This window comes from Gopherus flavomarginatus, chromosome 12, assembly GCF_025201925.1.
Source record: "Gopherus flavomarginatus isolate rGopFla2 chromosome 12, rGopFla2.mat.asm, whole genome shotgun sequence".
Lineage (NCBI taxonomy): Eukaryota > Metazoa > Chordata > Testudines > Testudinidae > Gopherus > Gopherus flavomarginatus.
The window spans coordinates 39,141,317-39,158,957 of NC_066628.1; the positions used below are offsets into that span (position 1 = coordinate 39,141,317).

Sequence of the window (17,641 nt, forward strand, 5' to 3'; positions counted from 1 at the left end):
ACCAGGGGCTGCGTGGGAGGATGAATTAACCCTCTCGCCCCTATGAAGTTTCTGCCTTGTCCCAGATGGGTGTTCAGAGCTGTATTCAGTTAGCCCACTTGCTGGGCTCGGTGTGAATTTCCCTCCCCGGGTTGGCAGAAATCCATGGCCTCTCCCCATACCTGCCGTGGCTTCTACCACGAAGAGCCAAGGCTTAGGCCAGCTTTGCCCAATCTCTTCCTCTCGTGCAAGCCTGACTAAACAGAGTGCGACTTCCCCCTCTTCCATGGGGATTAGAGACCAGTCTTCAGAAGCTGCCCAGACACTATGTGGATGGGGCCTCATAAGTTACCTACGTGACATCCTCCTCCAAGGCCAGGGGGGCGGGGGCTCGTAGGATCCTCCTCCCACAAGGTTCACGCCACTTTCAAGACCCCCCTTTTGTTCAGTTCCTAGCCCTGGGCTGATCTCAGCGGGTGGGTCCCAAAAGCTGAGACCCTGCTTGAATTCGCCCAGTTGAATGGTGGTGACGGGAGCTGGGGTAAGATGAATTCTCTGCCCTGGGGGTGAGCCTCTGTGTGCCATATTATACTGCAGAGGGAACTCACGGACCGACTGAGTCAGCGTATTGCCCCTGCAAAGGAGCTGGGGAGCTGGATGCTGTTCAGTGGAAATGAGCCCGTTTTTTCAAAGTTCTGTCCCAGATACGAACTTTCCCAGCATCCAGGAATGTTCTGCTAGGAGGTGTCGACGTGACCTATTCTAGGGCACGAGCTCACAGGTGTTTCTCCATAACCTGGGGCGTTTCGGGATCAGAGGGGCTGATGTGGGTTCATGTCTGGTTTTAATTTGATCATCTCCCCGGCTCTGGTTTAAGCAGTGTGAAGGTGCTGAAGGGAACATGTTGTAAGATAAGTTCCTTCTCTAGCCAAATGGGTCTCTTCAGACCCACAGCGGTCAGAGACCTCTGTACCCCTCTGACAGATGATCCCAGTGGGGACTGAGATGACGCGTGTGCTTATGCCCCACCGCCTCTGTCCCCTCACTTTTAGGTGGGCACGTGAGGCAGTAGCACTATGGCTGGGAAGGGACTTGGTCTGGAACATGTTCTGTGTTCACAAATAAACCTGGGAGTTGGAAATAAGTGGGAGAAACTATGCAGAGCTTGGCCCCTGTTCCAAAGAGGTAACGCTGAAAGCTTTGTGTCAGAAGCATTATGTAAAGTTGTCTTAAATATGCAAAACCACCACAAATATAGCTGTATCTCTATGGCACTGTGCGTCAGTTCTTCCCGTGCAGCCTGGAAATGCCACCAGGGTTCCTATGGAGATGCAATCCAGAGCCAGATTAGCTGGCCCCATCCATCCTGCTGTCCTGGGGAACCCCTTGAGGGACTGACACTCACTTCCTCTGTTTCAGGCCCTTTTTCTAAACATCTGCTCATTCTCTTGACTGAGGCTGTAGGGAGGCACACAAGAAAATGCAAGTCTGGAGCAGCTTTGCGCAGCAGCCTCTGTCAATGCCTTCCTCAAAGACTGGAAACTCACTGTGTGTTATTTAGGGAGTTTCAGCATCCATCAGTCACCCATTTCAGGAAGCCTCCTTTTGTAGCTCTCCCTGCTACCCACCCAGTGCTGTTTGCCTCTCCGATTTTTTTTTTCATTACAGTTTTGTTCCCTGGGCACCTGCTGCTTCTGCGTCTGGCCGTTGCTTGAGGCCTGACTTGATCCCAAGAGGCTAGCTGCATGTGGGGTTGGGCACTTTGGAAGTGGTGGGATGAGAATTGCTGGCCCAGAGTGCCTCTGGGGGAAGAGGTGGAGATTTTACGCTATGCAGTGTTTCCCTACCACCATTTGTTCCCTAATAATATTCAGTGGGGACAAGGGCCACATAAAAACCTATGTTCCTAGAGTTGAGGATCATTGGCAGGACCTTGGTAGCGTTGGGTTCTATTCTGCGCCATACACAGACTCCTTGGGACCTTGTACAGGTCATTTCACACATTAGTGACTTGGTTTTCCTGAGCGTAGACTGGCAATAATGCTCCTGACTATTTCACTTGCAAGTGTGGAGTGAGGCTTGATTCCTGAATGTTTATCAGCAGGTGGAACTTGTCCAAGGGAAGTGCTGGCTCCTAGTAATACATTCATGTCCCCTTTCTTAGCCACCCTGTATGTTGCTACACCCAAGGGTGCATAGAGCTGGCTGCCTGCCTGAACTGTTGCAGAACCGTATCTTAATAAGTCTGAGGAGAGCTGATAGAGGAAATACTCTATGGTTTCAAAGCATTCAGGAACCAGACTGTGTAACAGCACCACAGAGACCATTCCCATTGAATGGGTAAATAACACCAGATGCATTAAACAAAAGCTGCTTCTGTGTTTTTCCCACGTATTTGCTTGATCTTCGGTGCTTAGCTACAGCCGAGCCTACTCTGCCCCAGCGTATCCTTGTATTCCTTCCTGGTTTTGAATGGGAACTAGTTCAAGAGTTGGTCCTTTAAACATGCTGCCCACGTTCACTCTGGCTAAGATGTAGAGGAAGTTTCTTGGGTGGATTTAAAAGCTGTCTGGTGTGAATTTTCTCTGCCAGTGCTGTGACTTCATTTTTATTATTTGTGTTACAGCAGCACCAAGTGGCTTTAACTGAGATCTGACCCCCAGTGTACCAAGTGCTTTAGTGTGGGTTTGTACAAGCAGACGCTGCCCTGAAGATCTTACAGTCTAACTAGGCAGACACAGGGTGGGAGGTGAAGCAGAAGCACAGGGAGGTGAAGTGACTTGCCCAAGGTCACACAGCAGATCTGTGGCAAGCCAGGAATGGACACTAGGTCTCCTGAGGTCTACTCCTGTTCCCTGTGTGCTGGACTCGAAGACTTCTTCCATGCTGGCACTTGTGTGGAAGGCTCTTCCTGAACTGATCTGTCAGGTCCTACCTCTCTAAAGCGCTCCACACTCAGCGCTGTTGTGACACCTCTAAGAAACCAGCCAGCTAGTGATAGGGGTAGATGGGGACATTGGCACTTAATTTAATTTTGTACTGCAAATGCATCTCTTTGATTGTATCTTCCTTTCTCCCACTCTTTTTGTGTTTTGCTTGCTGGCTTTAAGCTGGAAGAGCTTCAGTGTGGGGATCTGGATTTTGTACGCATTTGTAAAGGACCTAGTACAATGGAGCTTTTTTCCATGCTGGGATCGTTATGTGCTACTGCAATAGAAATATGAAATAATACTGAGAATGTGGAATAGGACATTGTTACTTCCCTTTCTTTCCTCTTCCTCAGGAGCATCTTACAAACATCAAGATACTGCTGTGAGCTCAAGGAAAATAATTAGGGTATTTAGTTTTTGTGAAACATGCTGGTATAGACTAGATACAACTCGGGCACCATCCTTAAGACATTTCCCCAGCATCACCACCTAATTGAGAGGGACTCCTTTCTAGGGGCAAGAGGGAAACTCAAAATCTGTTGCAGACATTTGGAAAGAATCTTGTTCTATGTGCAACGAATGGGCTGAGTTTACAGTGGTGGCAACTTGTAGCAGCTGATGGCTCTTTTTTTGTTTGGTTTTTTTGGTTTGTTTTTTGTTTGTTTTTTTTAATCATGCAATTTCGTGAACCTCTCACTTTTTTGAAAAAGAGAGCTAAGTTTTCTAGCCCTTGGGTTTGTGGAGAAAAGCTGGAGAACATGAATCCTGGAGGAGAAGCCACACTATTTATAAAAACAAACTCAAAGAAACAACCCTCATGATTTGTGGGGCTTGACTCACAATTTTTAAATGCTTGAGGTTGATAATATACATAGTAGGCAGCCTTATTCGGCATATAAGGCCATTTGCAGAAACAGTGACCTGTACACCTGATCTGATCGTGTTACTTAATGTTTGTGCAGCACTTGTGTTCTAACATTAACCAGTGACCATTTGTGTCTGTTCTCAAACCCATACGGCGTAGCTCCAGCAGAGGGAGCCCCTTGCATCATTGCAAACCCTAAAATCACTTTAAAGGCGCAGCCTCAGATCCAAGGGCATTGAGGATTTCTGGTGTGTGGGGGATGGATTAACATCGAAAAGCAGCTCTTAAGAGTCCTGGGGAGACTTCCTCATTTCCTTTCCAATACGGGTATAAGTTAAGGGCTCCTCTGACGGGTCTCATTCAGCTGGAGAGAGAGGGGTATTTTAAAGCATCTCTCGATGTAGGAAGATTTTGTCGTGGGTTTCAGTGAGACATTTAGTGTCATGTGTTTGTTGTATTTTTCCCTCCGTTATTTAAACAGAGCTTGCACTGGGGAAGGCCATTATAGAAAGGGGAGCCAAAGTGTATGAGGCAAGGAGGATAATATATTTAGATGTTTCCAAAATAGCTGCAGCAGACTCTTCCTCTAGAAGCCCTGCATGGGCTGAAGAGGTGCTACTAGCTGAGCCTACATTACACCTAAGGGGAGAGCAGTGCAGCTCTAACCTACAGGCTGGTCGCTGCACCAAGATGCGCAATAAAATCCATTGATAATAGGGAGCTGGAGGCGTGGAACAGCTTCTCTCTTCCCCACGTGCTGCGTCTCCACGGCAACCGCCGACACAATGTTCCATTGGGAGAATGTAGCAATTTTCACTTTGAACCAATGAAAGCCCAGAGGGATGATTCAGCAGCCAATGAGAAGAGAGATGGGGGGGCAGGCGGTGGAAGGTGCAAAGATCTACGCGTGAGCCTGGCGGTACCTGGTCGAGCCTGACTCGGAGCCCAGGAGGCTGGTTCAGGCCGTGAGGTGTCAGCTGCCGGTGAGTCTGACTATCCCGAGACTGATCCAACGCCTGAAGTTCGGTCATGTGGGAGAGAGATGCGCTGCCCGCTCCAAGCTGAGGTGCCGGAACAAATCGGCCCGGCCCAGAAGTTATTGAAGGGCTGCCCCAAGGACGGACTCCCGGTTCCGAGCCGAACCGGGCCGTATAACATTCTTTGGAGAAAGGAGATGAGGCCCACTTCAAACACTGCTGACAACAAATAACTTTCTGAAGGGAAAGGGGAATCCAGAACGCAGCAGACCCAGGGGAAGGAGAGATCAGAGGCAGCGCACCAAGAGGAGGAGACTCCAGAAGCCGTTAGAAACAGGTCAAAATACAGAAAGGGAAAAGCAGCTGGAATCCACCAGAAACGGGTCAAGCTACCAAAGGAAGAAGGCACCAGAACTCAGCCGAACCACGTTCGGGGGTCAAGGAAAGGAGAGAGTAGAACCCAGCCACCCGTATCAAGGAGACGTGTAATTAGGGCCCACCACAGACCCAGGTCTGCTTATCAGAGGAAGGGAAAAGCAGGACTCAAGAGGACAGATGAGAACAGAATGGATTGAATGGCGGAAGACAGGAACAGTTGACAGAGTTGATTGTTGTGGAGAAAACAAGGCCAGATCAACTTGCTTTGAGGGACTGGATTCAGCCAAGTGAGTGAGGCTAATTAGGAGGTGGCTGAGCCAAGGCTAGAGGGGTTTGTTCCAAAGCCTGGTTGGGGTTTCTACATGTAACCACGTCTGGTTTGTGTGAGGAGCCAGGAGACGGAAGGAGAGAGAACAAAACCAGGCAATGCCAGAGATGACCCAGCCCAGCGATGTGCTAACACCTCCTCCCACTGCCAGCGCTTCCATGGATGGCAATGTAGTGGCCATCATCATAGCTGCAAGTGAGTACCCGGCCTGTCTCTTTGTGTTCCCTTCACTGGGGTGGGAAGTGAGGAGCTGTTCTTACTGCACGCCCTTGCGGAGGACAGCAAAACTCTCAAACCTGCCCCCTTCCCCTGAGTAAAACTCCCTTTTGTTCCCCTCTTCCTGGGCTCTCCAGGCTCCATTGTCATCTCTTCAGCACTGGGGAGGGGGGGACTCATTTCTCCCCAAGTGCTGCATTTACCTTATTGTGCCATGTCTGTGCAATGAGGGTCAGGAATGCTACTTTCTTGAGTTGCTGTGAAAGGTACTTGGGGGGGAGAGAGGGAGAGCACCCACCCCATACAAAGCCGGATTTTCAGAGGGACCAGCACCCCTCACTCCCATTGACTTCATCAGAACTACAAGTGCACAGCAACTCTGAAAATCTAGTGATGTGCATGGAGCGTGTGTGTGAGGGGCGAGCTCCACCAGGTGCTTTTCTATTGGGAACATTCAGGTTTTTTTCCCCTTTCCCTGATAGACTTTTTGAGAGGCCCCGGTTGAGGGGGAGAACTTGCCTTTCCCTATACCAGCTTGTGGCAAATGAGCTTGCATTAATTGGTCTGCCTTGAAATGACCATCTGCTTACCTGGGTTTTATCATGTGTCCATCACATACTGTTCAGAACAACTAGCATTGAAGTGCCTGGTTTCCAGGTGACCCATTAAATGGAGACACACTATTCCAGCCCATAAAGAAAAGGCAGGCAGCCCGATCTGTCAGCCTGTATTGACTCCAAATGTGGAGCGGGAAATAATTCCCTCGGGCCAGCTGGCATGTTTCATAAAGACCCCATCAGGGAGGAAGATCGGATCCTTTTGTCCACGTGGGAATGTGATCTCTGAGTCAGGGGGGTCTCACCTGAAATGTTTCACAAATGAAATCAGTTGCAGATCCCATAGATAGACTGGATGCAATGCTACACTTTCTAAAACTTGTATGTGGAAATAAATCCCTCTTTAACGTACCGCCAAGACCCGAATCCTGAATCCCATGTTTTTGCTACTACATTGGCAAACACCTAAAGCTGCTTAATAGCAATACTAAGCCCTTGTAGGGCACCCTTCACCAGATGATCTCACAAGAGCTATACAAACACAACTGCATTAGGGTAAATTTCACAGCCCCCTTCCCGGGTAGGGAAATATTACCCTCTGCAGCCACAGAAGAGAAATGTGAGGCTGGGATGGGGGAGGGGACTAAGTGACTCACTTGAGGCCACGCAGCCTGTCAGTGTCAGAGCTGGGACTAGAACTCCAGGAGTCCTGCTCTAGCTGTTTACCTCTCTGGAGGACTGTAGGAAATGCCCCTTCTTGCGCTGCGCTTTGTGTGTCAAGTGATCTAGCCAGGGAGACACAGAACCCTGAGCTCTGATCCTGGCCAGTGTGTCAGTTCTCTACTAATGTACTGTGCTAGTCAGCCTGTCTTGTGACATCAACCCCTTTGCCCCTGTGTAATTAACACGAGATTTCACCTTCCAGCCCTCTCCAGGTTGCAGGCATGGAAGTAGGGGAGAGCGAGAGAGCCCTTGTGGGAAAGGTAGAGCAGGAATGTGGTCTGATAGAGCAGGGGACTGTGGGTCCACGCCCCGTGCTTCTACTCTTGGCTCTCTTCTGCTGATGCACTTCTTGACTTTGAGTAACTTGCTCATCTCGTTTCCTTGTATGCCCACAGACTATACATAAGACCCACCTCTCAAGAGCTGGGGGAATGAATGAGAGTTAATAATAGTAATTAATAATAATACCTAGCTCTTATACCATGCTTTTCATCAGTAGCTGAAGCGGTGTGAGATCCTCAGCTGAAAGGCAATGGTTTATTGGCTTGTTCTGATCCATATGAGGGCTGGTTCCGTTCTGCCCAAATGAAGGGTAAGTGGGCACGGAGTTCGTTTCAGTACAGAACAGCTGCTGTACGCCCCAGCTGCACAGAAGGGATATTTGCAGACAGAGATACCACTGCCCAGTGGGGTTTTAAATGTCCTTGGAAAAGAGTGAGGCTGCTCTTGGGAAACTGGCTGGCAGATGGTTACATGTCAGCCACCTGGTTCCCTTCCTGGAGTGCCAGACAGTGAAAGAGGGGCAGGTTTAAGGAGCATCCAGGTAAGTTGTGACCTGCTGGGCGTTCCAGGCTGGGTGGTGAACTTGCTTGTTCTCTTTTATCTTGGCAGCAGTTGCTTCATCTGTATTTGTAGTGGCGATATTGGTGCTGCTACTGCTCTTATACCACCGGGACCCTCTGTGCTGCCAGTTCCTCTGCTCCTGCCGTTTCTTTCAGAGACCCAGCCAATATGTAAGTATCCTGCCCACCTGTCTGGCTGTCCATCTAATACTCTGTGCCCTAATCCTCACTTGAATATGGGCAAATCGCTTTAATCTCCATGATTGGCTGGGCTGGTGTTGAGCTGCAATTTGGAAACCACGCAGTAGCCTGGTTAGAGTACCCTGGTGTGACTGAGTCTTCCAGCCACTGTGGAATGGCCTTGTTTTTCGCAGTGTGATGCCGGACGGTGGCTTGGCCCAGTTCATAGTCCTGTCTTGCTGAATGATAGTGTAGGACTCCCAGCCTCTGCTGATCATTCATTCTCTCTCCAAACTAGAGGCCTTTGCACCCAAACCTGCCTGACTGTACAGTTATTAATCAAATGCAGCCAATCTGGGGCACATCATGGAGGTAGGAGATGAGTATCAGAGAACGCTCTGAGTGATCGACAGCTGCAGTAGTTGAATTTCACAGAGTAACAGAGAGTTTCCTCCCCTCTGTCTTTCATGCATTCGTGCTCAGAGCCAGGCTTTGCTGCACTCTTCCTCTTCACAGGGAAAGGGCCACCACAGGACACGCTACTGTGAAGCACAGTGGAACTAGAAGACAGGGCCACTCTCTGCCACTGGCATGTCAGCAACTTCCTCTATGCGCTCCACAGCTTGTGCTGAGGGAGCCAGCCGGAGCTGGAAACCCGTTGCTCAAGTCTACCGTGTCCTGGCTTCAGGGGACGGCTTTAGGTCGTGGAAGTTGGTAGTAGAAAAGGCCAGTTAGATCATCCAACCCATCTCCCTGCCTCTGCGGGATTGATTCCTGCCTGTGAAGGACTTGGCAGGGCTTGGGACTCCAGAGGAGGGGCAGTTTGGAAGGGTACGAGGCCTATACATACAGGGGAGGATACAGATACGCATCTGGGGACCATGTGCCAAGCAGTAAGTGGAATTTTCTCCTGTCCTAGCTCCAAAGGAATATTAGCTCGGGGGGAGGAGGCACTAGACTGAGAGAGAGAAACTTCTTCAGACAATGAAAGGCGCAGATGTCAGAATCTGACTGAAGTAAGTGCCCTCACGGGCTGAACTCCCGCTAGCGGATCATACTGGAAACAAGGGCTGCTTTGCCGACTTTCCCGGCACAGAGGGGGCCAGGAGACCCCAGCTGGATCACTTCACCCCTTTCCTCTCTATTGTTCCGAGGAGGTGCGCGCCACGGTCACATATTTAGGGGAACAGCCAGAAGCTCCCAGCAAACGTCTTTACTCCTGCTCATGGAGTTTGGCCTCCTGTTGTCAGTGAGATGTGCGTATGCAGCAGGCTTCAGCACACTCACCTGTCACACCTGTTCTTTGTGGAGTCTCCACATTCCCCTGCAGGGGAGAGTCCCCAGGAGAATGGGTTCCTCCCCACAGGTAGTGAGCAGCTGCCCTTATGCACGTCAAGCAGATGCCAGTGCAGTTGTGGTGAGAAAAGTGACCATGGCACCATCTTACGCCACAGATCTGCTCTTTCTGGCGATTCAGAACCCTGGCTGCCAGGGTTTCTGACCACTGAGATGGATTAGGCTGGGTCATAGTTTCCCAAAGGAAGTGGTGAGAAACCCTCTCTTTGGGAATTGTAAAACCAGTGTATTGCAGGAACAGCCCTGTGTTTGCGGGGACAGGGATCAGGTGACCTGTTAGTTTGGCTTTGGGAGAGTGAGCAGGATACTATTCTGGCTTGTGCATAATCTAGAGAACTAAATTCTATTTCCTTCTTCTGTTGTCACTGCAGAGTGGTGATATGCAAACGAGATAGAGCGGATGTGAACCACAAAGGCAAAAGGCCCTCCTGTGTCTGGCTCCTTTGCTGCTCCTTTGTGATAGTTAAGGACAAAAGGGTGGGGCTGTTTGTGGTTTACATTTGAAATGTCACATCTTTTGCAAAAGAACCTTAGAGGATCTTTGGAGGACCCCCAAATATGAGGCTGCACCTCTCCTTACTCATCTACTAAAAGGGGATGTGGATTCCTTTAGTCTGTATATGGCCCTGTCTTCACTATAGGAAAGGTGTGTCCTTATCTCCGGGTAAAAGCCTAGTGAAGACAAGGCTGCACTTCAGTTACCAGGTCAAGTTGGTGACTAAGGTTTATCTTGATCTCCTAACTCATGTGAAAACTGCAGGCTGCCTTCTATGCACTAGGATTCTACATCCGGTTAATGACACCCCACACACACATACTCTTTTTTTGTAGTGAAGACAAGGCTTGTATCTCTTCAGCTCTCCATGCATTTTGTCAGGGTCCTCCTGCAGAGACAGCAGAAGTGAGGAGCTGATATTTGCATGTAAACAAACGAGCAGGGGAATGTCTGGGGTCTTGTCCACACACACAAGTGGTACCACTTTAACTCTACCACTCCGGTTAAAGCAATACCATCCATCCCCCTTCTCCTAGTGTAGACACAGTTACATTGGTAGAAAGGTACTTTCATATCAGTATAGCTTATTGTCATATGGGAAAGGGGAATAATCTGTATGGGTGTAATGCACCTTTACAAGTGCAACCAACTAGGGGTTGAACCAGTTTAACTATTTCAGTTTTTAAACAATTGTATCCTGTACCAACATAGTTAAAGTGGACAAAAAGTATGCATAGACCAGGTGAGATAGTCTTTATAAGCAGTAGAGAGCAAAAGTAAATCTTTGGTTTGCTTTGCAGTTCACCTTCACAGCTCCAGGGCTGATCTTGCAGGCAAGGCAATTAGGAGAAAAAACCATGTTGACTAGTAAAGGATCAGATTTTCTCCGAAGTCATTAAGAGACAATGGGATTCCCACAATGCCGTTGCTGCAGAGGCTTACGTTGGAGAGAGAGCCATAAATACGCTGATTCCAACAGGAAGAGAAACAAAGAGTGGATGAAACATAAAACACTTGTAATGGGTAAAGATCACATGACACTTTTCACACGAGTGTGAGTGATTGGCCTTGGCCAAATTCCAGTGAGGGCAATTACAATCTGCCTCCTCACTTCACCTGGAGATTGTGTGGAGGAGTTATTTGCTGGAAGAGATGGGTATAATAGTTGGAGCACATATCTGGGAACAGTAAACTGCTCAGAGCTCTAATTCTGGCCCTGCCACCAACATCTTGTTGGGGAAATTGACCAGAATAGCTATTGCAGAATGGCTTCCCATGCCAATGTTCTTAGTCCAGAGTAAGGGTTTGGCTACACTTGAAAGTTATGTCACAGTAAGGGAGGGTGTGAATTTAAAATGCAGTTGCTATTATGGAATAGCACTACATGTGTGGACACTTATTCCAGAATAAGAGTGCCTCATTCATGTTTTGTTTAATCCATTTCCAAAGTGGATTAAGGAAAAGGAACTCTTGTTCTGGAGTAAGTGTGTCTACACCTGGAACTATTCCAGAGTAACAATTGCACTTTAAATTCACACTGTATCTTATTTTGAAATAACTTTTCCTGTGTGAACAAGCAAATGACTTATCTCTCATACTGGTTTTATCTATGCTAGGAGAAAGGTGCTTCCCCTTCTCTCCCCACCCCGGGTAGCTCAGTCAAACTAGCTTAACTTGATTGAAAACTCCATTTGAAAACTCCATTTCATGCTAACGTACTAGACACAGGGCTTGTGCCGATTCAAGTTGAGTTAATCTGCTTCTAAAACACTAGCATACGCACACTGCAATGCACCACAGCGCATTATCTCCACACTTACCACAAACTCTGGAGTCCCCTTGCAAATGGACGAAGTTTGATGCAAATTGAATTAGTTCGGTCTATGAGTCATGTGCACACAACAGCTGTGCATCGCTGTTGGCGTTCTTCAAGCTATCCTGTACTGCTTTGCCATCAACCATTACTGACCTGTCTGTTTACCTGTGTGCCCTCCCCTGCCCTGGTGTCAAGTTCCCAGGATGACCCCTCCCTTGTTTAAAAGTTGGCGCAGGGCTAGATTTTGCCCATTTGTTCCTGGATTGGAGTGCATCAGCGTTCTTGTGACTACAGCGATTCTACTCCACAAACCCACCACATGCCCATGTTGCTGCTTGGAGGCCTGAGACCATGGATCTCATCACCACCTGGGGAGACGCCTCAGTGCAGGAAGCAAATGGGGCCGGTCACCACCATGAAAAGCTGTTTGTGGAGGTTGCCAAGCAGATGTCCATGAGGGGTCATGACCAAGATGCCTTCCATTCCTGGGGAAAGAGCAAACAGCTCAGAAGGGTCTACATTAAAACAAGGGATGCAAGGAAAACATTGGGCAGGGGCCTTGTGATCTGCCAATTTTGTGAAGAGCTGGACAGGATTTTACCCAGTTTTATACAACCCCCAACCCAGACAGTCTGTGGCTCCTGCTTGCAGCTCTCTCACCCCCTGCCCCAAGGCCAAACAGCCGGGCTCATTGGAGAACGAAACGGATGACACCTGAGAGCCAGGATCTGGTTGGGACTCAGGACTGTGACTGAAAACCAGGCCGCATTGCTGCAGGGCAGGACTTCAGCTGAGTCCCAGCCAGCAACTCAGGCCAGGACCAAAGCGGGAAGAGCCTCTGGAGTGGAGGGAACTTTGGGGTGTAAGTATCTGCCTGTCCAACGTGGTGGTGGTACTGTGTTAACTGAGTTAGCGTCTGTTCCAGGGGCCCCATGGCTGCAGTCATGTTACATGGATGTGAGCTAGGAACCATTCCAAGTCTCCAGCCCCTGCCCCCCTTCTCCTTTCTGCTCCTGTTCTCCGCTCCCCCTGCCCCAGCCCCCCTCTAGATTCCCAAGATGACAACTGCTCCATGCAAGCCCTTGGCCTCTGTTCCATGCTAAAGCCCTGACTATCTGCCATTCGCAGGTCCGTGCTGTGGAGGGCACATATCCATCTGCCTGTTTTCCTTTCCCCTTCCCTCCACTGTCCGGCCTGAGAAATTCCTGCCCCGCTCCCCTCAGACCACCTGTTCCTCATCTCAAAATGGTGGCTGGCAGCATTGCTCAGCCATAACCTCTACACCACCCCTGCCCACAGCAGAGTCAAATAATGAAAACCCAAGGTATGGGGCCCTGCATGTTGGTACGCTGTAGCTCCATGTATTTCTGCACATATCTCAAAAAGAGGACCCCCTCCCCTCCTGAAATTCTCTTGCTGGTCATCCCAGGTCTGCAGAGTGCCCCTCTTCCTCTGATCCAAGACCAGAAACGGCCTTGGCCAGTGTGTGGCTGATCCAGGAACTGCTCCTCTAGTACCAATTGCTCAGTTTCCTCCTCTTCTTCCTCACCTTTGACCAACTTACGCCGCTGCCACCGAATCTCCTGCTGCTGCTGGAGGAGCTGCTGCTGCTGCCACATCATACACTCAGCAGTGAGCGAAATCTGTCCGGCTTTGAGTTCTGAAATACAGCCCAAGCAGCCTCTGTGTACTCGGGGCTGTCACCACAGCGAGTGGAGCATTGCTGGGTCCATGCTGGCCAACAGGGATCTGAACATGGTGCTAGCCCAACCACAAAGAAAACGGGGTGAAAACATGGGAGTTTTCAAAAGTTTGAAGCCACCTGGCTTCCCACAATTCACTGCGAAAACAATCCCAGGATGCACATTGCTGGGCAGTGAAGCGGAAGACCACAGGATACCCTTCAAGAATCATAAAAGTGTTAGACTGGAAGGGACCTTGAGAGGTCATCTAATCTAGTCCCCTGCACTCGAGGCAGGACTGAGTAATAAGTAGACCATTCCTGGCAGGTGTTCTTAAAATCCTCCAATGACGGAGATCCAACAACCTCCCTAGGCAATTTGTTCTGGTGCTGAACTACCCTGATGGTTTAGGAAGCTTTTCCTAATGTCCAACCTAAACCTTCCTTGCTGCAATTTAAGCCCATGGATTCTTGAATGCAACACCCTCAGTTCACAGCAAGCTGCTGCTGTGGGTCCATGTGATGCAAACTGAAAAACCCAACAGGCGTTTCATGTGCACATTATTGGCGCAGCTTGCGTGCAGCACTTTATCAGACACACTGCAAAAAGCTTTTCATTTCCCCTCCCATCTCCTCCTTCTCCCCCATGTAGACAAGACCACATATTAACACATTTCACTTCATTTTAGTAGATTATGTTATAGCCTAGGGTAGCAACGCCCATTACATTGTGCAGGCGTGAACGGCAGAGAAATTTTGGCCAAGGGTTCTAGGGAAAACTGCTATTTTTTGTTAAGTGCCTTAAGGTCTCTAACATTGATAGAGAACAGACTCCAGGCTTTCAAAGTCATCTCTGAAAGGCCCACACAGGGAACTCAACCTCTCTCCCTTGTAAGGACAAATACGTTGAGTCCGCCTTGCTGAGGTGTGAACCAGAGGTTCCAGGGAGGCCAGATATTTCCACCCAGGAGACGATGGCTTAATGGTGTAGACATCAGGCTTAAAAGAAATAGGCATCTAGTTTCCTACAAGAAACGACAAGCCTGTTGCCAGCCCTAATTCTGCTGGCCTGACCAGATGTGTGAATGCTGCCAAAGGGAACACACTTGTGAACGGTGGACACAGGGAACAACAGCATATACTGAGCTAGGGGTGAGGTGGAGGGTAACTGGGCAGGAAAGCCAAACAGAATGGAAGACCTAGAGAGGAGAGCTCAGGACTGTTTACAAAGCTGCATTATTTCTTGCTGGGAGCGTGGAATGCAACCAAGCAGGGCTGTTTCCAACTGCTATTGATGGCAACTTCAACACTCTCCTAAGCCTCACGCCATAAGGTCTCTCGGTACTATAGTAGAGAGGGACATGTTATTGCCCATTGGCAGCAATCTGCTGACTACGTTCAGCACACCGCACGCCTGACTAACCCCCAGCACGCACCCCAAATGCCAGAGATGGGCTCTCACCTTGTATTCATTTCTCTTCCTTTCCCTTCCCCTCATGCCATATAGGATTGTCCTCCTCCATACTTCAGCAGTAACCAGAGGCTGGTGGGACCCCAATCAGGAGCACAGCAATTGGAGAGCCCTGCCGAGAATCCTGGGGCGCAGGTGAGGGTACAGCGTCTTCCCTGATGGGGTGCGTAAGAGTGCTTTGGGGAGAGGGCTGATGTATTAATTTTGATGGCATAAATGGGCCCAGAGAGTCCAGGGTCTTAACGTGACCCTGTCGCTGCCCGACATTAACATTTTAAACAGCGTTCAGGGTTTGGTATACAGAGACCTCCATCTGCTTAGTACCACGGCAAACACACCATTACAAAGCTTTTTAACCCTTTAGTGAAATACAGAAAAGGAAAGACAGTGACAGTATTTGCAATGTAAAGAACTAAGTGAGGCTTCCATTTTTACACCATCCGTTTTTCCCTTTCCCGTTAGCCACAGACAGATTTTGGAAGGACCCCCTCCTATTTATGACAGCCTTTGAGGTGGTATGAAAGATGATCGTAACTGGAGCGGTTAAAGTGTGACCATTTTCTTGAAAGACAAAACAAGATACACACACACCAGAGAGAGGAGGAAAAACCCAACAGAGCTAGAAAAGGCAGTCATCTGGGTCCCTCTCACGTCAGGATGATTCTCAGGGTCAGGACAAGGCAGGCCCAGCGGTCCCAGGAGAAGGTGGAGGTTGCAGCACGATGGTAAAGCTCACTTCCTGTCCACCCATCTTCCAGCCAACGGCTTCTGATTTCCCTCCCAAAGTTTTTGTCTTTTTAAGGACCCCAAAAGGGAGTGATGGGTAGAATAGTCCAGCTTCTCATTATTTGGTTCAGCAATTAGGCCTAATTTCCAACACACCAATTTTGGCTCATTGATTTCCAGTCCCACACTCTGTGTGTATAATAATATATGGAGATATACCTCTCTCATGGAGCTGGAAGGGACCTTGAAAGGTCATTGAATCCTGCCCCCTGCCTTCACTAGCAGGGCCAAGTACTGATTTTTGCCCCAGATCCTTAAGTGGCCCCCTCAAGGACTGAACTTACAACCCTGGGTTTAGCCAGCCAATGCTCAAACCACTGAGCTATCCCTTCCCCCAGCATGGGCCAGATGTGATCGTAACACAGTCCTTGGAGGCCTTTTTGTTTGTACTAATTCAGCCTGTTTCCATTTTGCATCTTTTCCCAGCAACTCTTACGGGTTATTGTGGCATTTTATGCACTTTACTAACTTTTTACACTTGAATTTACAATTAATGTAAATTCATAGGCCCAGTTATTACAACAGGGCTGCAAAGAGATTGTGTCATGTAGTGGAAGATGCTTTGGGTATGGAGGCCAGGGGAATCCTGGGATGCAGGGGAGGGTATTTGGGTGTGGGACCATTCCTAGGTGTAGTGGATAAAATCCCTTTAGACTTGGGTGCAGGATGCCAGAGAGAATGGTCCTATTGCAGAACTGATTTGGGCATGGAGCTCTGGCCAGAATCTCCTTGGTGTGGGTGCTGCAGGCCCAGGGTTGCAGTGAGAACTCTAGGACACCACCATCATGGGGTGCTGGTGGAGGTGCGTTAGACACAGGGTTCCACAGACACCTGTCTCTGGGGGGGTACGCTGAGCATTGGCATCCTGAACAGAATTCCTGGGCTGAGGAGTGTTGGGCCATGGGGTTCCCAGCAGACTAGGTGCGCTGACTGCCTCAGACGATCATACAATGTTTTTCCATGCTGGGCGGCTTGGATATTTCTAGGGAGATGAACTATTCTGCGTTGGACCCCCCAGCAGCTATCAGCTCCCTCCCTGGGAGCAGCTCCGCTTGCCAAGCTACGAGAGCGTGCGGAAGAAGGATCGGCAGCGGGAGATCCATCAGCTGATAGCCGAGAGGTTTGGACTGTGGGTAGACCCCTCCCAGGAGGTGAGTGGAAAGCTGCAGAAGCACAGCAATGGTCCTATCCTGTTTGCCTGTAGGCCATCCCACAGCACTCTGCAGTGCACTAGCAGAGGACTCTGTTCTGTCTCTGCAGTTGCCTTTCTCTGATAGCATGTCTCTCTGGGAAAGCACTCCCGGGTTCCAGGAAATTCCCTCTGGTTACATTTCTGCAGGTTAATGATTGATCCCTCCCCATTGCATCTGCAGAGCGCTAGGAGACGGGACAGGGCTGCCGGGCTGAACCATCTGTTTGAAGACTGGAATGTGACTTTGGGATCTAACAGGATTCCAAAGTCGTCCTTTCCCCCCACTTCTTATGCTGGCAGTCCTCCTCGCTGCTGCTGCTCCCGTTGAATGTCTTTTTCCCCTGCTTGGGCTTGTTGAGAAGTTACTGGATTGTGAGGCTTTGCCTGGTGCTCACCTTCGAACCCGTAAGCCTCCCGCTCAGTAGACTAGTGAAAAGCAGTGTTCTGTCTGAAGTGTCCACATCCAGGTGAGGTCAGTCCTGGAGCAGCCCCCCAGGCGGGATAAGTCTGCTGTACCAAATGGCATCCTCTTGGTCTTGCCACACCCAGGGTTGATTGGAGCAGAATGGAAACCTGTGACTCTTTCAGTACAGTGGGATTCCTCTACTGACATTCTTTCTTTAAAGGTTGAGCCATTAAGCCTGTCTCCAAAAAAGTCTGTGCAGTTGACACTGTAACAACACTTAGTCCTGCCTTCCAAGGGCAGTTTGCATGCGCAGAGTGCGTTACATGCACTTATTAAACCTCTAGCATCTTGTGAGGCAGAGCACCTGAGGCACGAGAAGGTAAGGGTGTCATAGTGTAATTCCCAAATCTGGACCTTAGCGTCCAAAATATGGGTACTAGCATGAATTCCTCTAAGCTTAAT

The 17,641-nt window shown here is 49.3% G+C and overlaps 1 protein-coding gene across 2 annotated transcripts; it reads left to right on the plus strand.

The window, feature by feature from the left end:
• The first annotated feature begins 4,339 nt into the window (after positions 1–4,339).
• On the plus strand, positions 4,340–17,200 carry LOC127032914 (uncharacterized). 2 transcript variants are annotated; one of them, XM_050920526.1, is made up of 4 exons: positions 4,340–5,652; positions 7,845–7,966; positions 14,832–14,930; positions 16,568–17,200. In XM_050920526.1, exons 1-4 carry the CDS (start codon positions 5,556–5,558, stop codon positions 16,853–16,855), a joined length of 606 nt encoding a protein of 201 aa, XP_050776483.1. In that variant the 5' UTR covers positions 4,340–5,555; the 3' UTR covers positions 16,856–17,200. The 2 variants fall into 2 exon arrangements, with proteins under 2 accessions (XP_050776483.1, XP_050776484.1); XM_050920527.1 differs by having other exon boundaries at positions 7,848–7,966.
• The last annotated feature ends 441 nt before the right edge of the window (positions 17,201–17,641 follow it).